This window comes from Centruroides sculpturatus, unplaced genomic scaffold (genome assembly GCF_000671375.1).
Source record: "Centruroides sculpturatus isolate CEXI.00-Female unplaced genomic scaffold, Cexi_2.0 scaffold254, whole genome shotgun sequence".
NCBI classification, from domain to species: Eukaryota; Metazoa; Arthropoda; class Arachnida; order Scorpiones; family Buthidae; genus Centruroides; species Centruroides sculpturatus.
In genome coordinates, this window is record NW_019384488.1 from 51605 (window position 1) to 78632 (window position 27028).

The 27028-nt window shown below is 31.2% G+C and overlaps 1 protein-coding gene across 1 annotated transcript in view; it reads left to right on the forward strand.

The window, feature by feature from the left end:
* The first annotated feature begins 360 nt into the window (after positions 1-360).
* The window catches only part of LOC111621659 (protein tramtrack, alpha isoform-like), a 39347-nt gene continuing 12679 nt past the window's right edge, over positions 361-27028 (forward strand). Inside the window, exons 1-3 of the mRNA XM_023363864.1 lie at positions 361-498; positions 7828-8692; positions 22021-22219. Of these exons, the coding sequence (XP_023219632.1) occupies positions 7871-8692; positions 22021-22219 (1021 nt within the window). The 5' untranslated portion in view covers positions 361-498; positions 7828-7870. The remainder of the gene's footprint in view (positions 499-7827; positions 8693-22020; positions 22220-27028) is intronic.

Genomic DNA, 27028 nt, shown 5'->3' on the forward strand with positions numbered 1-27028 from the left:
TTTAATGAAGCTATATGCATAAAATATTTTTTTAAATACAAAATACTCATAATTATTTTCACAACTACATAGAATAATAGTTTTCAACATTCTTTTTTATAAATTTCCAAAAGTGATTACATTTTTTTATTATTGAATTACCATTCCATATATATACATATAGAATATAATTTTAGAATATAAATTTATTTGTATATATATATTAGTAATGTAAAATACATCTTTATTGATATTGTAAATGATTCAAACTTTCTGTGTATATAATTTTTACTGAAATTCTTTTGAAATTAATAGTTAGTTTTATTTTCATAGATGAAGGAATTGAACTAATAGGAAAGAGATTCATGTGTGGAATTTGTAAGAAGACATTTACGCAAGGTGGTAGTTTGAAGAGACATTTACGAACTCATACAGGAGAGAAACCATTTTCATGTGATATTTGCAAACAAAGATTTAGCCAAAAAACTAGTCTAAAAAAACATTTTCGCATTCATACTGGTGAGAAACCATTTTCCTGTGATATCTGTGAACTAAAATTTGGTCAGAAAATAAGTTTAAAAAATCACTTAAGAACTCATACAGGTGAAAGACCTTTTCAATGTGAAGTATGCAAAGAGAGTTTTGCCTTAAAGCAGACTCTAAATTCTCATATCCGAATCCACACGGGAGAAAAACCTTTTTCTTGCACAATTTGTAAAAAAAGGTTTGCTTACAGAAATAATTTAAATTACCATTTGGGTACTCACACTAATAAGAATCCTTTTATATAGACATTTGCACTTAAACCATTTGTACAGTACATGCCAAAGTTTGTTGCCATAAGAAACTCTTATACCAAAAAATTTTAACAAAATAGTCATTATATTTATTAAATATATATTATATATGTTATATATTTTAAATTATAATTAATTTATTTGTTTTTGTTTNTTGTTTTTGTTTAAGTTTATAAATATATTTTATTTAAATTGTTGATTTTATATTTAAATAGAAAGTAAATTATAACAAATGTTATTTATTATAAAAAGAAAAGTAATATTTGTATTTTATTTTAATATTTATTATTTATCAAAGTTAAATAATTTTATTTATATATTTGTTTTTTATTGTTATAAAATATATTTTTAAAATACTTTTTATTATCAAATTTAATTTAATTTAATATAAAAATTGTTATTTGAGAATTTTCATGAGATGAATTTTCCAATGATAAAAGTTTACAACCTTTCTACAGTTTAAATAAAAATATGCAGAACAAATTTTTCTACCTATCTTAATTTGAGTTTCCTATAAAAAGTAATTAGTCCAAAACTTAACTTTTTGCTTGTTTTTTTGACAGTTTGATAAATAGATGGAATATTAATTAATTATATATTATATTTCAATTTTACCATTATATTTATAGCAGTAATTAATTTTTTTAGAAACTCAAACAATTTCTTATATTGTAGAAGTAAGTATAATAACATAATAAATTTAAATTTGTTTTCATTTAAACTTTTAGGTATGATGAGGTAAAAAATTGTCAAATGAGTTATTGGCATAATAATTTGTAAAAGTCAAAGTAACCTGAAGATACAATACTTATTTGTTGATAATTTTTACACAATACACAAGGGGAAAATCAGGAATTTGCTAGCTAGACTTGCTTAAGAATTGCATTTAAGAATTCAAAATCATCAATAGCTAGAGATAAAAATAAAGTTATAATCAGTGGTTGAGATGATATTAAAACAAATCAGAAGAAGAAGAAGAAATGATAGTTTTCCACTCCGTAGCTGCTGCACATGCATATGTAAACGTGCAACGCAGTGCTTACTTAATATTGCAAGATTTTTAGCATTAAAAAATTCATGTGCATTGCAAATTTTTAAAAGATTTTCCAGATGCTTTCATTATTATGAGTAGTTTGTGACCTGTATGCAAATACGGACAAGATTAGTAATCTGCATTATCCTATATAGTTACAAGAAACAATTTATCTTTGATTTTATAGAAAATGTTCTTTCAAATTGACAAAAAATATAATATCTAACTAAATAAAAAAAAAAATAATAATAACGTCCGATCACTGGTATTGCTGCTTAAGTAACGGAATTGTTTCAAAATGTTAAAAAGGGGGGATGACATCCTTGTCTACTTTATCTCACTTCAAATACTATTATCTCTCATCATAAATATACACATTAAAAGAAAATGAATAAAGTGGTAAGGAAAAATCCAAATGAACGATGTGTCAACACAACATAGCATTATGAGATAATATATCTGAAGCAGTTATAAAACTCAGCCGTTCTGGGAATCCGAGTTAGTTAGGAAAATTCCACGGGTAAAGTTATTTGAATAGAAGATACTTGGGCTGTAAAACCAGCAATACCTTTCATTGTGCTGCAATTGAAAAAATTGTAGACCTATAAATTCCTACTGTCATCCATCCGTTGTCTTTCCTTAATCTCGAGAACGGAGTTAGATAGATGAAATCTGAGACAAGATATGGAAACCTGAGGGACAGGAGATCCCGATTAACTATATATAAATTTTTAATTTAAACTGGAAATAACGTTATTTCAATTCAAAAATTTTTCTGAAAGCAGTTAATAAATGACCAACACGACTCAGCCAGGAAAATTATGATGTATAGGGACAAGCCACTACTAATTTGAGGTGGAGAGAATATATTTTAAATGAAATAAATTAAAAATATGATTACAAATTGCAATTCGGCATTGTGACGATGTCATAATAAATAAATGCTCGTTTTAGTCGTTAGTAATGTAATTTTACATACTGGTGCCACTAACATATGCATATATCTTCCTTTTGTCATAAATAAATGCATTATGGTTAACTTCACATTGTAATTTTTAATATAGGTAAGTAATAGCCTAAAAGTCGGACGAATTCTCTGGGCTTGCTTAGCGTGCGCCACATGCTTAAGAGAAAGCAGGGCCGTGCGGTAGATTTTCTAAGTATGATGCAAGTCTTCGAAATGCCGCCTCTTATATGTTTTTTGCCGCCCCTTATATAAATTATTAGTCTTATATAGGCTATAATTGTTATTATTTGGTATATCTTACCAGGGCCGTGCGGTAGATTTTCTAAGTATGATGCAAGTCTTTGAAATTCTACCCCTTAAATGTTTTTTATGCCGCCCTCTCACGGTGCCGCCTGATGCGGCCGCATCTCTGCATCATAGCACGGCACGGCCGTGAGAGAAAGTTTTGACTGTCAATATACTTTTTATACAGTATGAGAACAAATATGCCAATAATAATTTATTCTAACGTGTAAACTCTTTTATCATTTGTGTTTCTTTTACGTTGGCAGCTAGCGGCTAGCCGTTTTAAGTCAGTGCGATGTTGCGGGAACTGGATCGCTTGCTCGTGTGGAGATTTGCCCAAGCAAACAAGTGAGCGCACGTGACGTCATTCGAAGCATTTAACACGGCCAGATTGTATAGAAAGCTTGCGGTACCCAGTCAGCATACATGTATTGTGTACAGAGGCGGATCTATGTAGGAACTAATAGGGCTTAAGTCCTGGGCCCCCAGTGTCAGGGCCACAAAAATTGAATTATCATCATAAATTTTTAATACTTTTTCATTATAATATATTTCATGTGTAGATATAATGGGCTTTATAATAATCCATACTTTTTTATTCACACCAAATGCCGTTTCTGCCTATTGTTTAGTGCTAGAGATAGGCCTATGATTCTTATAATTTTCAGCATGCTCAAAAATTTTGGTCAGGATTCGCCCATGCTAAAAGTAATTTGGTAAGCCATTTTAAACTTTTTTTAGTGTAATCTGCGTAAGTGTCGCAGCTTAAAAGAGTGACTTTTGAAGATTATTGAAAAATATAGGGATCAAATTTTCAGCAATTGAATTCTTACCATGCGGTAGAAGAGTAGCGAGTAGCGAGTAGCGAGCGTAGTTTGGGGTAGGTTGTAACAGGTTCATGGCCATTGAGCGGGGAAGGTGGGGATTTTTTTACGGACCTGGAGAAAATGTAGAAGCCTGTAGTTCTCATCCGTGAAAATTAATGTAGTTTCTACTAACGAAAAGCAAAATACTTAAAACTATATTTATAAAGAAACGTTCTACGTATTTCATTTATTCAAAAAAGAGACAAAAGGAGTTCGCTTTATCCCGTACCCCATACAAGCTCTCGACAGACCTGAACATGTTACAACCTTTCCCATTTATAATCATTCAATACAGATGGTGTAGAAATGTAATTATCTTGTTAAATTGCAGATTTGGTGAGTAAGAATATGGTTAACAGATGATTTGAATATTATGCTATTTGAGATCATTTTTGGCTAGAAAGCAAAACGGTACTGAACAGTACCCCGCGTTTTTTTATGCAGCGAGAGTGTAGCGAAATGACGTCACAAGCAGTATTGGCCAATTAGAAACCAGTTTCAGTGTGTTCGCTGTAAAGCGCTTCTCGAGCGCTGCATAAAAAAACGCGAGGGTACCGTTTTGCTTTCTAGCCAACACTGTTCAGTACCGTATCCAGTATAAACGTAAATAATTGTTTTCAATCTAAATTTAGTGTTTTTAGTCTTATTTTCCACCTAAACAACAACACAAATTGCAATCTTGTCTTGTTGTTAATGCCATCTAGCTAGAAATTTCGTTAAGTGAACCGAACAGTTGAAGAGAGCATTAGGTACTATAGGTCCAGTAGTTATCGTAAGCCATGTCTACAGTTGACTGTAGATAATTCAAAGTGGAAGTAGATTCAAGTTTGTGAAACAGTCTTTTTGTTTCAAAAAATATCTTCAACGAACTATCTACATATTCTTGGAAGAAACTATTAGTCTAAATTAATGAATATTAGTAAATCATACAGATTAACTGATTTATCGGCGTGACATGTTAGAATATTAAGGATTTATGTCCAGTCGCAATTTTGTCTATTACGAGCAAATTTGATCCTGTAGGGCAGTGTTTTTCAACCTTTTTTCTCGCCGCGGACCTGTAAAATGGTGGATAATTTTACAGTGGATTGTATTTAATTACAATCCACTATAAAATTATCCACCATTTTACTGTAAAGTTTGCTTTTTTAGAACGTTTATATATATTATATAGATTATTTTACTCTACATTAGATTATTAAATTTCACCCGTAACTCTTCGCCGGAATCAGTAAGATCAAATATTTTTCGCGGACTGGCTGTTGAAAGACGCTTGTAGGTATTATACGCGATCAGTCTGTATAAGTGACAGATGATGAAAAACAACTCTTTCTGTATTATCAACGACAGCTTAAAAAGCCTGGATCGAAGTTAAACCGAAGCACTGCATATTTGATTTGATAGGATAAATAAACACAAGGTCGATCTTCAAAGGAGGATTTTATGAGAAAAACTGCCCCTATTTTTGGTATTACGTATGTGAAAAAAATCCAAAAAACTCCATGTGGTCAGCCCGTTAATCAGGCATAAACCCGGACACAGATAACTAATAATTTTTTTTTTACTCTTTCCGTCCTGTGGGCACTAAGAGGGCATCTTATAGCAGGCCCATTATGGGCCTGGCTGAACCCATAATAGGCCTGCCGAACCCTGGCCCATAATGAGCCAGTTGCTCTCATTGTGGACATTAGCGAGGTTGAGGCCGAAGTTTTAAACGCAAAAACGTGTACTTCGGACGTTCCGCGCTGCCGCTTTCCTGTAAAACTAGAAGTTTGACAATGGTGTTTGGAATGTCGAGCATGATTCCACTGACTATCCAAACACCATTGTCAAACTTCTAGGCTTACAGGAAAGCGGCGCCGAACGTCCGACGTATACGTTTTCGCGTTTAAAACTTCGGCCTCAACCTCGCTATTGATGGTGATGATTAAAACTAAAGATCCTCCTAGTGCCAACAGGGCGGAAAGAGTAAAAAGTAAAGTAATTAATTAACGAGCGATTAATTATTTATTGTGACATCGTCACAATGCCGGGCTGCAGTTTTTAATTATATTTTAAATTTATTTAATTTAGAATATACGCTCTCCATCTTAATTACTAGTGGTTTGCCCCTGTACATCATACTTTTCTTTTAACAGTAGAGTCGTGCCGGTCTTCTATTAACTCCTTTCAGGAAAAGTTTTGAATTGAAATAACATTAAAAAGTATGCGAAACGTTTTTAAAAATAATATCCAAAATTCTCATTATAATTAATCTTATCTTATGTGAAATTTATCATTTAACTTAGTTACTGAAACTTTTTGTTTTTCGTATAAATATAGAAGTTAAATTTAATAAGTGATTAATGTTTCACACAGAATTTAAAATATCAGTTTTATAATTTTTATAGATCTTTTAAAATATTATAAATAATAGTAATGATATTTTAAATGATTAAAATACGCTATTTTTGGCTATTTTTTTCTTCTTAATTCGCTGCAGTCGACTTGTTTACTTTCGTCACTTGAATTTTTATTTCAATTAAAATCAATTCCAATATCGATTCATGCAAAAAGACTTTTCAGGTAATCAGTAACAATATTTAAACCGCATCCTTTTTCAATTTTATTATAAGAAAGATTTTTAGTAACATGTGACTCAGTCAAATTGTTGCAATTGACAAACTTTTAGAGAAAGTGAGTTACGTTTCTGTTTTTATTCAAAATCATTCATTATTATGCTACGCGTGTTATTCTTTGATCGAAAAAATAACAGGAATCTATTTTATTTTACATGGATTTAAGTTAATAAAACTCACATGTTGCAAAAATAGAAATAGATTTATTTGTTTTTTATATATTTCAGGTATTAGTAACGTGTTTATATGTCTAATTTTAAAAACTGTAGAAGCCAATTAGATCGAATAATCTATAGCGATATATTTATTATTGCTCTATTTGAATGTTGAAATTGAAACTTGATTATTAATCAATTTCATTGGAGCATATAAAAATGGTTAAATTTGATAACTTCATTAAACAGAGTTTCTTATTATTTATAAATGTTGTAAGTGTAAGGAAACACACTGTTTAAGGAAAGTAAAATTGGAATTTTGTTAGAAATGTTGATGCTGGCTAAACTATAGCCAAAAACACTTCTAATAAATTTTTTTCTAACAGATTAGAATTATTTATATAAAAACCTTATATGAGAATTGTATATACGCAAAACAACAAGCAAAATCTATTTTTCTTTTAACAATACACAAAATCTTATGATTGGGCTACAATTTGAAAAAATTGTAGACCTATAAATTTCCACTGTCGTTTGTCTGTCCATCTTTCCTTAATCTCGAGAACTGAAACCATATATGGAAAGCTTAGGGGCAGGAGGCCCCGATTAACTATATACAAACTTCTGATGCAAACTGGAAGACACATTATTTCAATTTAAAAATTTTTCCTCAAAAGGAGTTAGATAGATGACTTGCACAACTCCATTGCTAACTCCAATTCCAATTGCTAGTACAACTCCATGTGGAAAAGTATGATGTGCAGGGACAAGACACTACAGTACTAATTTGAGGTGGAGAACATATATTTTAAATTAAAAAATATGATAAAAAATTGCAGCCTGGCATTGTGACCATGTCACAATAAATATTTGTTCATTTTCATTGAATGCTTCTTTTGAACTAATTATGTAAATGAAGCAGATTTATTTAATCTTAAAACCTAATGCAGTTTGATTCCTAAAATAAATGCTATATTTAAGTTTTTATTTTTAAATCATTTATTTTTCTATTTAATTAATTCAATAATCTAAAATATAATTTCTTCTAATCTGGAAAAAGTTTAGTCTATTGCTTTCATTTGTTTATTATATTATCATTCATATTTAATGTGTGTGTTTTTTTACAGGAATTATTTATTTAGTGCATTTATATTTATACATATTAAAAACATGGGAACACAACAATTTTATCTCAAATGGAATAGTCATCAATCAAATATGATAACTGTTCTTGACCAATTGCTTTCAAATGAAGCTTTTGTGGATGTGACGTTAGCTTGTGAAGGTTTGAGTCTAAAAGCTCATAAAATTATCCTTTCAGCGTGTAGTCCATTTTTCAGGAATTTGTTTTTAGAAAATCCATGTAAACATCCAATTGTTATCTTAAAAGATGTAAAATATACAGAGCTAAAAGCTGTTGTGGATTTTATATATAAAGGAGAAATCAGTATTTCTCATGATCAACTATCTGGACTTCTTAAAACAGCAGAAGTGCTTAATATTAAAGGATTGGTGGAGGTTGCAGATGAAAGTAGAAACAGTGGATCTAGGAGATCAAAGAAAGATTGCACAAAACAGCCATTAATAAATGTTTCACAGTCTATTTTGTCTCCTACAGAAAAATCTTGTCAAAGTGTGCCATTAAGTAAAAAGAAAAGAAGTAAACTAAAAAGAAGATCCTCAAGTGACTCCAATTCCAGTGATAATGAAGAAATACCATCAAAACTTAAAGAACCAGATTCTCCTGAAATAATTGAGGAGATATTGCCTGAATCGACAAATGATTCTCATAAACAGCTTACAATGCCTAGTCAGTCAGATTATCAGTCCTGTGAAATGAATGATGATGGTTCAAGGGATGCACATTCCTCACTTCAACCTTCAGCATTGCAACAAAATGAATATATGAATGTTGAAGAACCTTCCTTGGATTATGAAAGAAATTATGTTGAATCTTCAAACCTTTTGGAACAAATAATGGTGACAGAAGATGTAAGTTTTATTAATTTTATATATTTCTAATTTTCTTATTGTCAAGTATCTACTTCTTAAAATTATTATTGTGTTATATAGATTAGTCTGTACAATTCTGTTACGTAATTACTAAATAATTTGAAGCCCATAATTTTTTCCTAGAAAATTTAAAATAAATAAATTTTATTTTTTAATTGCATTTAATATTAAAGCTTGATATTAAATTAATATTTAATTCAAAATTGAAACTGTTGAAATTAAGAAAAATTGTTTAAAATTAATTTATTAACAGCAACATAACTATAATGAATTATTTCTGTTAACTTAGTTTTATTCTTATATCCATCTTTAAATTCTATTTTTAAAAATAGTAAACAAAATAAAATTTAAATGATTTTAATGAAAATTGACTTTTTATTCACAAACTATCTAAAAATTTCATTAAACAGAATTGTTATTTAAAGTTTATAATATATACAGTCTGTTTTCAATATATACATTAAATACATTCCAGGAATTCTTCCATACATCAAGTTTTATATGATTCAAAATGACAAATATTATTTCTATATATCTGCTTTGTCAAAATTGCAAATCTTGTATTTGCAAGAGAAAGAAGAAAGGTATTTATGTGAGACAGCAGGAAAGAAGTTTTGATTTATGGTTATATTTGGTTATTTACATTATTTCCCAATTTTGTTTGTTATTTTGAGTTTTAGAAATGAGTTGCATTAGATCTTGACTGCTATTTTAGTACAGTAGAACCTCGAAAACTCGACCTAATGTGAACCGAAGGGTGGCCGAGTTTGTGAAAATGCCGAGTTATCGGGAACGGGGTTAAAAAAAATAAGTACGAGTATTTCCTCAGAAAATACTGTACTGTACTTGTACAGTATTTACTTGTACAGAATATAACAGAGAATAAACTGCCCAAATACCCTTAAAGAAAGGAAAAGTACATCCTTTATGAAGGCATAGAGCCACTACATGAAAATGAAAATTAATGAATACACTGTGTACAGTAATTTACCTGATAAGACAGACCTCAGAAAAATACTTTATGAGAGCTTTTATACTTTTATAAAGCTGTCTATAATGAAAATTAATTAACTAAGGATTTTTTCGCCCTGCCAAGGTGTGGACCAGTTATCCGGAGTGCTAAGTTATCGAGGGACGAGTTTTCGAGGTTCTACTGTATTCACCAACTAGAGCTTTATTTGCATGATAAGATAGTAATCATTTGCATAGTAAAATTTGCATAAGTGAAATTACAAAATGAATAATGCATGCAAAATAAAATAAAGACATTATTTGAGCAGTTGGTCAATTTAACAAAATCAAAATCTTTTCCATGGTCTACTGTTTTTCAAACTTTTGTTTTTGTATATTTCAAATGTTCTAGAAAACCTCTGTTGTAAATTGGCACAGCTTATTGTGAATTCTTTTGCAAAATTCTGCAATGGAATTAGCTTCTCAACTTCTGTCATACACGTTCTACTTTAACTGATTCAAAAATCAATTATTTTTCAGTTGGGGTATATATTAGACATATTGTTTTTATGGGGGAATGTACCGGTACCTTATCCCTTATTGGTCAAAGGCAACAATTGTCTTGTGTGTAGTTAGACATTACTCTGTCTGACCAAAACATGTAACCTCCATTCAGATTATTTTAATTCTTGAAGAAGCACACTCTCTTCTTGATGCATACTATACTATATACAGTATATACAGTAAGACCCTACTTAATGCGGGGAGGATACATTACGTTCCTAGACGACAGAGCTCTAAACAAAACAGCATTAAATGAAGTCATTTTAACATAGAATAAATAGGGAAAGGGAAACACACATCCAAAAATAAACAGATTTTATTTTAATTTTAAGTTATTTTTATATTAATTTGCATAATAATATATGTTATAAAACACATACACATATGCACACAGAAATATAAAGTTAATTTTTGTAATGAAGGTCCTGGCTCTTCTGAAATATGTGATTTTTTGCGATGAAGTCGTCCAGTTTCATTTGTTTCTTTTTCTTTCATTAAGCAAATATCAGTAGCAGGAGATTGCATCCAAAATGCTTTGTCTTGCTTTTGCACTCCTTTCAAAAACTGGATCATTCACTACAGTTTGATCAACAATTTCGGTTATCATTACCAAACTTTTACTAAGGAAATCTGTAGCAAGTTTTTTGGGTTCTTCATTTTCAGAATCACTATTTTCTAGTTCTACATGAATTTCTTGTTCTGCCAGTTTTGAGGTTTATTGGTGGTAAGATTCTCACCAGAAACCTGTAGTAACTCCTCAATGTCCTGCTCATCTACATCTCCTAGTCTTGCTGTATGGAGTAGGTTGACAATTTGGTCAATGATAGACTCTTCTCATTGAGAAGAGTCTATCATCCACCTTTAACTTCTTCAACATACTGTTCATGCAGTTATCAGTTAATTCTTGCCAAGCAAAGTCAATATTTTCTATGGCATCCATGATGATGTATTTTTTTCCAAAAATATATGTCTATTTCGGTATGTCGGTCTATGTCTATTTGGTACAATTTTTCCAAAATTATACCAAATAGACATAGTTTTAAGGAAAGTACAGCACTATGATAAATTGCCACCTTTTGCTGATTGGTTCATGTTTGGGAATAATCGTATTAAATACGAATCAATGAATTGTCACAATAATTTGAATCAGCATAAATTTTGAGTTTTTTTTTTTTTGCGGCTTCAAGTAGACTGGTTATAGCTATACATCAACCAAAGCTGAATATTATCGGACTATAATATTCGGCTTTATTCCGGCTTTGGTTGCTGTATAGCTTTAAAAGTATTAAGTGATGTAAGGATGTTTGACTGCGTTATATCGAATCAGCATTAATCAAGGCAGCGTTAAACAGGTCTTACTGCACTTTCATGTTAATGCAAAATTTAGATGGGACAAAGATCTGAGACCATCCACAAAAATTTATGGCTACCTACATCAAAACTTTCTTTGGAAACTTTGCTTTACATTGAACTTTATTTTTGACATAATGTCCTTTCTAAAACTTTTTCACAGTAAAAACTTGCTTTCCCAGACACAGATTCAGAACTATTCAATTTAAAATACGACTCATTATCCATAACAAAAACCAGATTGTTTTCAGGACTAAAATAAGGCTCAAATGAAGCCTGAAATGTGGCCTAAACAGTTACATAGTTAGGTGCTTATGTTTCACTTCAGTAATTTTAATCTTTCTTCTCCTACTTCCTTCAGTTCTAGATAATAGTTTCTTCTCTTTGCATACATTTGAAATGTTTCACAGTGAAAAATTTACCCCTTGTCATATTTCTACTTTAAAAATTCCTAACAGTTTTTCTACATTCATCTTTTAAACCTTCCATTTCTAGAAGGTAAACAGTTTTTAAAAAAAGATTTGAAACCAAATAAGCAACTCTTGTGCAATAGAAAATCTTCATATTCAGTTTTTTCCCTCATATGTATGTGCAGAAAAAGATGGAGAAGTTTCCAGATTTTTAGTTTGTATCTGTATTTAATATAAGGTGAAAAAATTGTTGCTAATATCACTGGACAACAATGATTTTGTTTCGGGCTCAAAATTAGCATATTTGTATGTATTTTCATCTGCTGAATTCAAAAATCACTATAAAAATGACCAATAAGCTCTTGCTTTGGAGCAGCGATTCCCATCCAATGGTCCATGGACAACCAGTGGTTAGGGGATTCGATCCCGGTCCTTATTTCTAATCCCGGGATTTCGGGATTATACTTATTCAATCCTGGGATCCCGGGATTATTTCGGTATTGAGGGTTAATAAAAAATAAGAAAATCTTACAGAAATCAAAAATCAAAATTTAGACAAAAATCAATGTATTTTACGGTATACACCTAGTTAATTTAATCACTCTAATTAATCAGACTTACAGTCAGACTAACCAGACTTAAAATCACTGTCTTCATGTTAAATTTATTCTTTTTTAAGCATCACTGAGATCTCTTTAAACTCACATAAATTGAAAAAACCTTTATGTAACAAACTATGCAAATAAACGTTGAAAATTAACAAAAATCTCTCTTAACATCGACTAAATAGACTACTTTCATATAACAACCTAGTAAGTAGGTAGTAAAGTAAGTTTCTTAGCAAAAAGTATTTAAAAATAATATTAATCAGTCACATTTTTCTTAAATATAAAGAAAACTAATCTAATAGGAACATTCTAATTTGAATTGCGAAAATATGATCTGAGAAATAACAACGCATCCAGTGTCTCATCACCAAGTCTGCTTCTCAATTTGTTGCACATATATGCAGCTGCTGAGAAAACGCGTTTAGGTTTGATGGAAGTTGGAGGAATCGTTAGTAAATACTTATAAGCTTCGAGGACACGGGGAGGATGGAAGAAAACAGTCCGGTCGACACGGATCGGGATTGTAGGAGTAAAGGCTACAATCCCGATTGTTTCGATCATTGTAAGCATGTCTTTCTAAAAATAAACGCGTTAATTTTGTAAATTCGGTCTCTGTGTGAGTCTCTCAGCGTCCAGCAAACCACTACCCCGAAACGTAAAAAGACTTTCTCGCATCATCCTGACAGATCGCGGGCAAGGCGAGGGTCGTAACCTTTTCACCTAAGGTCGACCCCCCTAAGCGAGAGGCATCGGGTCTATATTAACCACACTGGCAAAACAAGATGGCTGACACATTGACAGGTAAAACGCACTGAGTAGTGCTCTCGACTGCGCCAGAAAATCGATTGGCGCCCGCGAAAATTCAAAAGTACAAAAATGAAGTATATTACCAAGTAACCCAGTGAGAACTGCTTGCCTATCATTTTAGTTGAAAATACAAGAAGTTTTATTCCAAGCAAGCATCGCAAGCCCACTAGGTTACTTTCTGCTGCTTGCTTGGAAGAAAATTTCTTGTATTTTATATTAAAATGATAGGTAAGCAATTCTGTTAAAAGCACTGGCACTGAACGTTTTGCTTCATGCAGTTTATTTTGCAACTTTTTTTAAAATGATGTCAATCCCGAAAATTTTGGGACTGAAAAGTTGTCGGGATCCCGATTTTCGAGATCCCGGGATCAAATCCTCTACCAGTGGTCTGCAAGAGCTAAAATATGGTCCACAAAAGATTTAAAACTTTTATTCATTTTAAATTATAATTTAAAATGATTGACATAATCTAAATAATACAAAATATAAGAAATGAGAAAGGTTTTATAGTAAAATTTGTAAAAAAAAAATGTTTCATTACAAAATATTGCATCTTCAAATATTTCAAATTTTCGTTGGCGTTTTTCCTATAAAACTCCTCAGATCAGCATATAATAAAACTACACTCTATTATAGAATATATATTTATGCAAACATGACAGCCCTCCTTGACTCAATCAATTATGCTGAGCACAAGCAGAAAATATGTGGCGATCTAAATGTCATTGCTGTACTCTTGGGAATGCCACTGGGATACACTAAATATTGTTGCTTTTTATGTATGTGGGACAGTAGGGATATGAAATCACATTACATTCAAGCGGACTGGCCTGGAAGAAATCTTGACTCTACCGAGAAAAATATCATTGCCAAGCCTCTCATGGACCCAAAAGATGTCCTTCTTCCACCCCTTCATATCAAGCTGGGTTTAATGAAAAGTTTTGTCAAAAGATTAAACTAGAAAGGACAGGCATTTAAGTACTCGAGAGACAAATTTCCTAGATTGAGTGATGCAAAGGTTAAGGAAGGTATTTTTGTTGGGCCACAAATTCAAAAACTTGTAAAGGATCCCACGTTTGACCAAGTTTTGGAGGGAAAAGAAAAGAAAGCTTGGGAAGCCTTAAAGGGAGTTATTTGTGGATTCTTAGGCAACAAAAGAGATGATAACTACACTCAGTTGGTGACAATACTTCGCGAAAAATATCATCAACTCGGATGCAACATGTCCCTCAAAATAAATTTTCTCCATTCCCACCTAGACTTTTTCCCTCCTAGCTGTGGAGCTGTCAGTGATGAACATGGAGAAAGATTCCACCAAGATATTTCTGTATTGGAACAAAGATATCAGGGCCATTGGAATGAAGCAATTCTTGCAGATTACTGCTGGTCTGTGTGAAGGGATGCAGCATAACTCACTTACAAGAGGCAAGACAAAAGAAAATGATCTCATGAAGTCACCACATGATTCTCTTCACACCAAACCATCTGCCAGGTATTCTATTAATTTAGAACTCTTAGAATGTTACTGTAATTTTAAAAAAATTCAAAAGCACTTTCAGTGTTGTTAGCATATGTAATTAAAATGTATTGTTTTCTCTTATGCTGTTAAAATCACCTATTGTATACCACAGAAACTAGAGCTAATAAAAATTTTTCTTTGTCATATTCAATTTTCTCACCCCAAAATTAGTAAAATTTCACTCATGAAATAAAGGAAATATTCAAAAACATTTTTTTTTTGTTGTCCAGTGTATTTGATATAAGAATATAACTGCAACTATTTTTAGACATAGTAGCCTGTTTTTTAAAATATAATAAAATTATTTAAAATATACATTTTTTTGTTTAGAAAGAGAAAAAGTTTTATTATCTAAAAATTATTGATATTATTGGCATTATTGTTTGTGGTCCTATCAGTAAAACAGATCCAGTGTTTTCTCATGAAAAACTTTTAAAATGGTTAATGTACAGTGTTAACTGGCTGTTACTGCAAATTTCCTTATAAATGTCAGTTATTAACAAAACAATACTCAGACAACAACACTCAATGGCACATTAATCCATAGCCCAGTTATTTTTAAAACCAAATCAAATCAAATAATTTTTAACTGGTTGCAGGAAATATTTAGTTGGTCAATCAACTATCTAAAGTCAGCTTGGAGAAAACAGAGCTAAATTCACTCTATTATACCAATAAATTTGTTCTAAATTTGCACTTAAATCTAGTACATTAGATTATTAAATCTGTTGCATTATAATAAAATTAATAAATCATAATCCACTTTCATATTGATCAATTTTTCTGTATTGAGAGTATAAAGTTTAAAGATTGGAATTCTTCAACTTCAAAAACAGAACATGTTAAATGAAGTTACTATTTAATAAATATTTAATTTCTTTAAAAAAAAAAAAAAAAAAGAAACTGCAACTGACACATAGTGGCAGAAAAATATGGTGAGTCTTTAATAAGGAGACTAAAGCTTAATTTATTTAAGGTGTGCCTTATATTTTTACTTTAATTGTGCAAATTTCACAAGGGAAAATTCCAAAAATTAAACAAGAACAATAAAGATCTATGGAAATGTTCAAAGTGTAAAGAAACACATCTTTCAGAACAGACTTTGATAGAAACTTTAAGTAATGTTTTATTGGCAAATAATTCTTATGCAATGGAAGCAAATCTGAATCCAGTACAGTATTCAGATGTTTCTTTGTCATCTGACTCAACTTTATCTGATGCTTCTATGGTACAGTATTTGAGTGCTGTTGAAATTATTTAACTTAGAAAAAAATAATTGTTGAGATTGGTTTGCTTACAGAAGATATTCATGAACTAAAAAAATATAGAAAACTTAAAAAATTGAAAGTGTAATCTAATAAATCTGAGTTGTCAATTGTGAATGATGATTTGCTGAAAGAAAATTGGGCGATTAAAAAGACATTAGATGATCAGAATTTGTGTACCAAATAAGCAGAACATGACAATAATACTTTGGAAATTTGTGGAGTACCTTTGACTTCACACTACGGAACCTGTGACCGGTGCTCTGTAGTATATGTTAAAATATCCTGACAAACGTTTTCGAGCGTTCCAATCGCTCTTCTTCAGGTCAACTGAAAGAATTCCCTGGGATCGGCCGCTCTCGGGCGACCTCTGCGAAATGGTCGTCAGGCGGCTGGAGACCAAGGCCCTCTCGTTTTTCCTTCCTAGCATCCTCGTGTATAAACGATATGTTGATGACATCATCTTATGGAAGGAGATACCCGACATAGCATCCTTCGTCAGAACCGTTAACGACAACCCCTTCGGCCTGACGGTCAAGCTGGAACAAGCTAGCGCAGAGGAAGTACATTTCCTCGACATCGGAATAAAGATAGTAGGACCCACCATCCAAACAGCCGTATACCACAAGCCCTCGTCCACCCCCACGTACATACTAGCTGGTTCCTGTGACCCGTTCGCATACAAGGCAGCCGCATTTAGAGCTCTCGTGGAGAGGGCGTTCTCACACTCATCCACCAAGCAAGCCCTGACGAATGAATTAGACCGCATCAAAAAAATAGCAACTGTACACGGCTTCCCGAACATAACGCACCGCTTAATTGAACAGTACCAGCACCGGAAACGCACCCTAACCGCAGCGACCGCCGCCTGACCCGCAACGAGATAACCCGACACGGATCCCCATCACATACAACCCGCACCTCAAGACTATACATAGAAGAATAGCCAAAGAGCACAGGATTCGACTGGCATACAGAAGATGCCCCACGATTTTCCGCATCCTAAGAAACGACAAAGACCCTCCCGATCGCACCAGACTCCCCGGTATCTACTCTATCCCGCTCCATGACAATAGACAAAACGCAGGGCTACTGTACATCGGTTCAACCAAACGCTCTTTAAGCACCCGCCTACGTGAACACCAAGCGGATATCCGGCACGGCAGGCTGACCACAGCCCTAGCCACTTATGCATCCGACCCCGAAGTCGAGGTGCACTTCGAGAAGGCTACCATTATTGTCAACACGCCCCACCAACAGCAGCTTAGATGGCTGGAAGCCGCGGCTATCCACAACGCCGACCGGCTAACTACCTGCATTAACCGGAAAGAGGAACTAACCTTGTCTCTGGCCTGGCAATCGCTATTGGACGCCAGTCCACTGCTTCCTCCCCCCGCTGCACGACCGCACACACCGGAAGAGACCCACCCCCTCGAAACCGACACCCGATCCCAGGGAATCCGTCCGGGGAATTCTTTCAGTTGACCTGAAGAAGAGCGATTGGAACGCTCGAAAACGTTTGTCAGGATATTTTAACATATACTACAGAGCACCAGTCACAGGTTCCATAGTGTGACGTCATTTTCATCCCGGTGCTGTGGATAGAATAGTTTCTGCATTTACAGTGGAGTACCTTTATTGATGATAAAGAATATTCTAGATCAGTGGTTCCCAATTAGTGGTACGCGTAACCCCAGGGGTAATCGAAATTGCATAAAGGGGTATGCGCGGCAATCTAAAATCAGTCGATTTAAAATTTTAATGCTTGAGATGAAGCAATCAAAAAAATAATGGGTGGACCATCAAAAATTCAGCAATTTACAACATGATGTCGAATGCACAAATTCGTTTATTTATAACTAAAAATAATCTCGAAATTTCATTTAAAAAATGCATTTGTGACAATACCTAAATGAAATTCTTACGCAAGAAACAAAAATTGTACAATTAACACAATTTGTGTTATTTGTACAATTATCATTATTATCATGTCAGCGAAGCGGCAATAAAATATTTACCACCATTTTGCACAACGTACCTCTGCGAGAGCGGATTTTCGGCCATGACAAACATGAAAACTAAACATCGTAACTGACTTCAACTCGAAGAAGACTTGAGACTGAAGCTGATCAAAAAGCAACCAGATTTTACAAAGTTGTGCAAAAAAATTGTGCACATTTGTAACATTAAAATTAAATAACCTTATGTTATTTTCATTATTATTAGAATTGTATTTTAAAGGTAATAAATGTAAAAAAAAAACTTATTCTATTTATCACTAGCTGTCTACCCACAGCTTCGCTTGCATTATATCGAATTTTCTCATGGGAGTAAGATATTTTCTCACAGTAAAATGTAGCCCATGTTCATCTCCAACATGTAAGCTATCTCTGTGCCAAATTTTATTAAAACCTGTTCAGTGCTTTAGATGTGAAAAGGAGACAGACAGACAGAATTACCTTAGAATTTATAATAGCGTTTATTAATATGAATTTCTGCTATAAGAGGTACACAAGTTTGAGCTCTTTCTTAAAGTGGTACGCAGGAAAAACTAATTGGGAACCACTGTTCTAGATAAATTAATGAAACATATTGATTCAGAATTTAGTAGTAGTGTTGTTTCAGCCTATAGAAGTAATTAAAAATATCAATGAAAATTTTTTGATTATTTATGTTAAGCAATTATCTGCAACTTGTAAGCAAAAATTCTGATAAGAATATGAAAAGAAAAACAGGAAATTTTCACAGATAGTTGTTGTATTATTAATGAACAGGATAGAATCTATACAGGCTAAATCAGTTCTTAACTCTATTTCTATTATTTATTTTATAGGGCTAGACATTGCAAATTGGAAGATATATTACATTTTGTTTGGATAAGAAATGGTCAAATTTTTATAGAGAAAACTGAAAATAGTTGTTTTAAAAATAATTCTAGAGAAAGATATTGGTAAAATTTTTCAAAAATGAATGAAATGTTATTACATAATTGAATTGAAAACTCTTCTTTATCTGCACTTAAATCAATCAACAACAAAAACCCTTTAAGATGCAGTCTTTTTTATTTAAACTTCTAACATTTTTCTTAGAAGGTCAATAAAGTAGACTGAAAATGTTAGAAGTTTAAATAAAAGAGACTGCATCTTAAAAGGTTTTGTTGTTGATGAATTCAAACCTTTGATCAAAGAGGCTTTTTATATTTGATATAAATTCCCAAAGAATAAATTATAAACACAATGAAATTTTGAATATTATACACAAATGTAACTGTATGTAGCTCTCAGATTTTAACATTTGTAGTCTTGGACTTATGCAATTGATCATTCTATCTTTATGATAGTTGTTTTTGTATCAAGCATGAAAATTCAAGGCATGGAGATATTGTTACTTATTTTTTAACAGAATTAAATATTGAGAAAATAGAAACTATTTTCTTTGTAAATGATGATATTGATGTATTAACCTTTTATGTACAGAATGTTTTTCTTTCCATGTTATACAAAACTCAAATTTCAATATTCTTAAATTATATTTACAAGATATTTTGGATTATGGAAAAATTGAAAACATCAATTATAAATGATTTTAATATAAATTTGCTAAAAACTAATCAGTTGGAAACATTTGATCTACACAAATGGATGTTGAAGAATAATTTGACAGTTATTGCTGATGCACATAAACCATCACATCACAGAAACGGGACTCGATTCTTGTTGGACTCAATAAGTTGTCTCCATTATCATATAGTCCAATGGATAGGACTCCACACAATCCATAAGGGTTTTGGCTTTTGGTGAAGTTTGTTGAAATTTTAATCTTGTTATAGTTCTTGAATAATTGATCAAAAGTCTCAATGGACACAAAGCTAGAAAAAACTAATTTTATTTTTTTTTGCTAGACTCATTTTAATATATGGGAGGTTATATACAGGACAGGAACAAAAGTTGCTTCTCAGTCATTTATTTGAAAAGTAATATGGCAATTACTGTACACCTTTTACCAATGTGTAGACTATCAGGCATGTGCTAAATGACCCCTTCACTCACTTTGAAGATAGCTATTGTAATTTTCATTCCTAATGAAAATAGGACATTGTCAATTGCAAAGTTGTAGCATATGAAAAAATACATACTATTATCTTTTAGTGCATTTTGAAATATCAAGTGGGATCCTGAACAATGCTTCACTGCACAATATACAAGAAGTGCATTATAGCAGTGTGTCACAACGTAACATGAATGCAGTGAGGAGTGGTTGAATGTGCAGTTAGGTTTAGGTTAACAATATGAATATGAAAATATCAAGTGCTGTTAAATAAAATACAGTCAAACCTCAGTTTTGAATTAAATTCATTCCTAAAAGTTGTTTGAAAATCAATTTGTTCTAAAAGCGAAACAAATTTTCCCATAAACAATATAAAACAGGTCAATCTCCCCCCAACCCCAAAAGCCTTTTTTTTTTTATCTTTTTTAGCTGTATTTCATACATAACAGTGCCTGCAAATGCAATATATTATTATTATAAATACCTATTACCTATTTATGTATGTATGTATAACATTTTGTTTTTTAATATATATTAAAAATAAAATATTATGTCACTGCCAATGAAAACCCAAACCAAAGCTAAAACTTTACAAAAAAGTGCTATAAATAGACTCAACTCTGACTACTTGGATGGAATATAACCAAATCAATCAAGACAAGTTTTATCTACACTTTCCTAAATATTATTTATCAATTTATTTGATTTTATTTTTAATTTTAGTTTTGGTTTTGATTTCAGTGTAAAGGCCAGAGTTTTAATTATTATTTTATTATTTTTAGGTTTAAATATTATTTTTAGTTTTAATTAACTGATTACCTAATATTAATCGATTGTTCAGAAAATTTTTTAGATAACCGATTATGTACAAAAAAATATATTAACCTATCCCATGTTGAAATTCATTCAAATCCTGGCACGTCCTTAAGTACCCTCTCATGGTCGTGCCAGTGCTGCCAGCTAAAACACACACCAACAAAAATAATATTAAAGTAGCCCAAGACATAGCCAAAGATTGCAGCACCACAGAACTAGCGGAAATTTAAATTTGCCGACTGGAAAGCTTTTGGTTAATTGATGTTTCAGTTGATTGATATTCGGATAATTGATGCTCTACTGTATATGTAAACATGAATTTTTGGATGCCATTAATATTATGTCAATTAATGCAGTGTTTATTAATTAATTTGATTATGATTCAACTATCAAAAAATGGAAATAGCATCTTTTTCACATATGCATTGAAATTTAATTTAAATGGCAGTGTCATTGATGATTCATGTCATGATGTCTAATGAAACAACGTAAATCTCAGCACCACTAACTTCTGAATCGGTAGTCCCATCGTTGATTGGTCAGACTGTTGACTTTCTTTAATGTAGAAAATATAAGGTGTTGACCATTTGTGGTCTGCTCTTGCCAAGTAGCTTGTTTGGCAACTGGGACAAATATAAGTTCAAAATGTTTTTCATGAACTGAATTGTTTGAAATGCAAGTTGTTCGAAACCCAAGGTTTGACTGTAGTGCTAACATGATTAAATTGCCATATCACTGCTAACCTAAACTTAATATCTTTTAACCTAAGTCTAATTAAACTCCAATATTCTAAGAACTACTTCAAGAATTTTTTGAAATATTGAAATTGAGAAAGGATAAAGAAGAGCCAAAAATGTTTTTTGGAAAAATAAATAAGTTTTGGTTAGCTTAAGAAGCAGGTTATGTCTCTCTCCTTATAATAATAGTGCCAAGTTTTATTGGTTTTAACACCAATTATTCTTATTTTCAGAAACCTATATACCCTGAAAGCACTTCTCAAGACCAAATAGAATCTTCAGCAACTGCATCAGCTATTCCATCAACAAGTGGATTAACAGATAATCATTCAGTTCATACAGGTCCTGCCTCAAATGAAAGTGAAATTTTAGCCTCATGTTCTACTGCATCTGAAGCATCCACATCAAATTGTCTTTCTGAAGATGTTCCAGGTATATTATTATTTGAAAATATTACAATAATTAATATCTTTTATTAGGTTGTTTGGAAAGTAAGTTCGTTTTTTTACCACTAGACGGATTAATCATATTTTTCCCACCATTTTCATTCTAAACCGTATTGTCATTATATAGTTTGACAGCTAGCATTTTAAGGCTTATTTGTAAAAAATTTTGTTTGATTCTGTGCAATTGTTTATTTTTTGTGTCCCATCAAATATGGAAGATCGAAAGCATCATTTTCAGCATATTTTGCTTTTTTATTACCAAAAAATCAAAATGCTGTTCAAGCAAGAAAAAAATTGTGGTACATGTATGGAGATGATGTGTTGAGAGAAAGACAGTACCAAAACTGGTTTACAAAATTTTGTTCTGGCAATTTCAATATTGAAGATGTACCACGTTCTGGATGGCCAGTTGAAGCCAATAAAAAGAAAATAAAGGTACTGATTGAAGCAAACTGCCAAACAACAACATGTGAAATCACTAAGAGATAAAATTTGCCAAACTGAACTGTTTAAGATTACTTGAAACAAATTGGTTTCATTTCAAAGCTCGATATATGGGTTCCACGTGTTCTTAAAGAAACATGCTCTCTTTAAGAACATGTTTCTTTAAGATTTTAAGGGATTTTAAGGAAATTTTTTTTTTGGAACTTTTACCAGATAATTTAACAATTGATTTGAAAGTGTACTGCCATCAAGTAAACAAATTGAGTAATATCATCAAACAGAAAAGGTGGCCAGAATTGATAAACAAAACAGGTGTAGTGTTTTACCACGATAATGTCAAATTTCACACAAGTTTGGTAACTCGTCAGAAACTGTTATAACTTAGATGGGACCTGCTATAACATCAACCATATTCGCCAGATCAAGCACATTCAGATTATTACTTGTTCCAGTCTATACTTTTTTTTTAACTGTAAGACATTTACTTGAAATGACAATGTCAAAAATCACTTGGATCAGATTTTTTTAAGCAACGATCAAAACTTTTATGAATGTGAAATCATGCTACTACCAGAAACGATGACAACAGGTATTTGACCAAAATGGTTGATATATAATTCAATAAAATATTTATTTATTTATAAAAATATTGTGTTTTTTCCACAGAGAAAAAACAAACTTACTTTCCAAACAACCAAATAGATCATTAGAAATTACTTTTCATTTATATCATTATTTAAAAAATTGAACTGAAATTTTTAAAAATAAATTTTAATTATAAAACTGATTTTTCTTTCCTTATAAATTACTGTTTTACCTTATGTTGTTAAATCCAAATAATTACAAATTTATTGAAAGTTTTTCATAATATAAAAGTTATTCATTTTATTTTATAAAAGAACTATTATTTAATTTTTAAAAATGTGTATTATATAATAAAGATGTAATAACTTTGTACTGGATTTACTAATAATAACAAAAAAACACCATAACGTTAATCTAGCAGGTAAATTTCTTATCTGAACTAATGTTTTTATTATTATTATTCGGATTCTGTTTCATTTCAATTTTATAAATCAGTTCCTTTTTAATTAAAACTCCAGGATGATAATTATTAAAATTCACAAGTTTAAAAGAAACATTAAATTAAAGTCAGATAAATTCTACAATATTAGTCGGCTTAATCAGTTATTTATCTAACCATCTAAAAGGGGTGTGTGGACTAATAAACAAAAATTGTTATGTCATTCTAATCTGACTGTTCACCAGAGTTCAAGAATTACCCAGAAATAATTTTAATTTCCATATGTTTTATTTATATGTATTTCAGATCCAACTTTTTTGTTGATCCCTCATCAGTCTACAAAGTATAAATTTGTTGTAAATTTACACTTAGAAGGACATAACAATTTTTGTTTATTAGTCCACAAACCCTTTTTAGATGGTTAGATAAATAAAATACAGTAAAAGTGTTTTCACATCTTTGGATGGCGTAATGTCTGAGGAGGGCTGGCTATGTAGAGTCAACCTTTATTTTAAGGCCCTTGTAACATTCAATATTAATTACATTAACAAATAATTAGAAGTTATATTATTGATTTTTCAAAGTACAATTTTATTCCATTTTCATTGCTATGTGTGAAAAGATACAAATACATTCTGTTGCAAAAAAATCAACACACCTTAAAGCTGGTGTACTGTACAAATGTGATCAAATTCTTCATGTAAAATTGTAGTAAAAATTAAAAACTTTATTACATCGTCATGGCACAAGGATATGATATTGAAGAACAATTTCATTTCAAAGATTGCATATTAGTTGTAAAGCCATTTTCTATATTGATCAGTTTATATAAATTGCCAGACTGAGTTTGCCAATTTCTGATTTGTAACATTTCTGATCAAACAGTTCTTCAATAATGTATCCTTGTGATGTAATGTTTATCCACTAAAGATATCCACTGAAGAGGCTAAAATAGCGAAATATATATGGATAACATAATAAAGTAAGAGATAGTGAAAATAATTCTCTGGTTTTCTCTGTTTTTTTAAACTCTATCGAAGTCGGAATTAAAGAGTGAACGTCACTTGTGGTTCTTAGAAGATTTTTAAACGAAAAAATTTTTAGAATTTATTAATTTTAATATTTGTCTACACCGATCCCATTGTTTTATTATTTATTTGATGTAATGTTTGTTATGAATTTTTAATTTTTACACTATCACAGAATATGATTACTACTTTTTGCTAGCTTTTTATGTACTTTAAAGTACATAAAAAATATGTTACAAAAACATATTTTTTACGTATATACCATAAGCAGGGGTCGCTCTGGAAAATTTAAAAATATTGCCACTATTTCACTAGTTTTAAATTTTTTTCACCACTTCAAATTATTTGTTACCATCAGTTTTACTTATTAATTAGCTGCAAGAGAAGTAAAACTTTCAAAGATTTATAAACTAAACACAATTCTTAAAAGTCTAATTTTCAGAAATGCTTGAGAAGTGGGTCTTATTATTTGGATAAGGAAATGCTTGTGTTTAAGGTTCATCAAGTTTGCTTGAATCAGAGACCCAAATATCTGGCCCTCCCCTTGTATGCAATAGAAATTATTTTAAAATAATTTTTTATGAATACTGTAATTCTGAATAACACATTTGATCACAGTGTTTAACCAGTGTTTCACAGGTTCTATTGTGTCAAAATTTTTGTTTAGTGTACTGAAAAAAGATCAAAGTGAAAAAAAACTCATCCCAAAAATTTCTCCAAATTTTCTGCCAGTCAATAAATATCCCTAATCTGTAAACACTAGGCAGCATTGCAAAAAACTGCCTTTGGTTCTTGATGTCACTTCTTACTTTTCTGCTCAAACTTGCCATGTGACGTCATGAAATTGCTAGGGGAACATGTACTTTTTGTTTTAGATGGAGCAATCTGTATTATGTGACAAAGACTGATCTGCAGTTTTTGGCACATGATACAGATTACTTCTGTCATGTATTTTAGTTTGCAGTAAGTATACAAGTAGGATTGAACTGTACACTGTGAATAAATTTGCTCACAAAACAGCAAAATGACAGAGTGCTTGCCATGTATTCTTGTTATACAATCTTGCAGAATTGTCTGTAAACACTTATTTTTTCATTTTAATTTATTGGCTATTTTAATAATGATTTACTTACCATATATAAGTTTTAAATATAGTACTTTTCTTCATTGACAATTAAACATATTTCCTTGCTGTCAACTATAAGCTTGACTTTAACCGTGGTTGTCACCATCTTTAATCTTTTTTATCTGATTCAAATGATCTTACCCTCCATTTGGATTAGTTTAATCGCAATCCAGTTAATCCTAGATAGCATTTGTATATGTGGATAAAAATTGATCAAATTGATATAGTTCATTTGTATACACGATTTGAATGATCAGAGTAATCTTGGATCAGTTTGATTCAAAAAGTGTAAGCACTACAGGTGTCTGGTGCATGGGACTCTCATTGTAAGGAAGCTCAACATTTTGCTGTTTTCTGGAAGTGTGATTTGTGATTTAATTTCATGATGAATGTTGAAACAAGCAGACTAAGATTTTTATTGCCACTTGCAATTGCCAGTATTATATTTATATGCCATCTTAATAAAAATATTGCCAAGTGGCAATTTTGGCACTATGCAGTGCAACCCTGCATATGAGTATGATGTGACATAATTCAATTTTGTTATAACATTATATAAAATGGAAGATTGATTGGAAAAAGTGGGAATATCATCATTAAGTTAGTCTCAAAACATTATTCATAAATCATAAAATATAAAACTCAGTAAATTTCTAGCTTTTTTTTATTTATTTTTTAAACTGATTTTTCAATTTTGTTCAAATTCAAACTAAATTAAATGATGTTACACAATACTATACTATAATAGAATCTCTTTATTATAATCAGAGATACTGTTATTAGTTATTTAAGGTTATCGGAATTAGCAAGTCTCAAAAGATAAATTAAAATACACTTATCAAACTTTCCGTATTACAATCAGTTTTCTTACAGTTATTTGCATTTTTAAGTTGTCTTTTTACACTGTCAGCTTCAACATGTGATTTATAATGCAGAATTGTTATTAGTTATTGCTGTCAGTCTTAACCAGTACTTTAAATGTTAGTTGTTTTAATCATTATTTGCTCAGAGTACAGTAGTTTAAATTGATATTTCCTACTTCAATTATATACTAGCTGCTTTTAAAGACAGAACTGCAGAAACACAGCAGGTAAACAACATTGGCTGAATTACTACTAATTAATAATTATACTTAATGAATCTTGAAATCATATATTTTTTAATCATTTAACA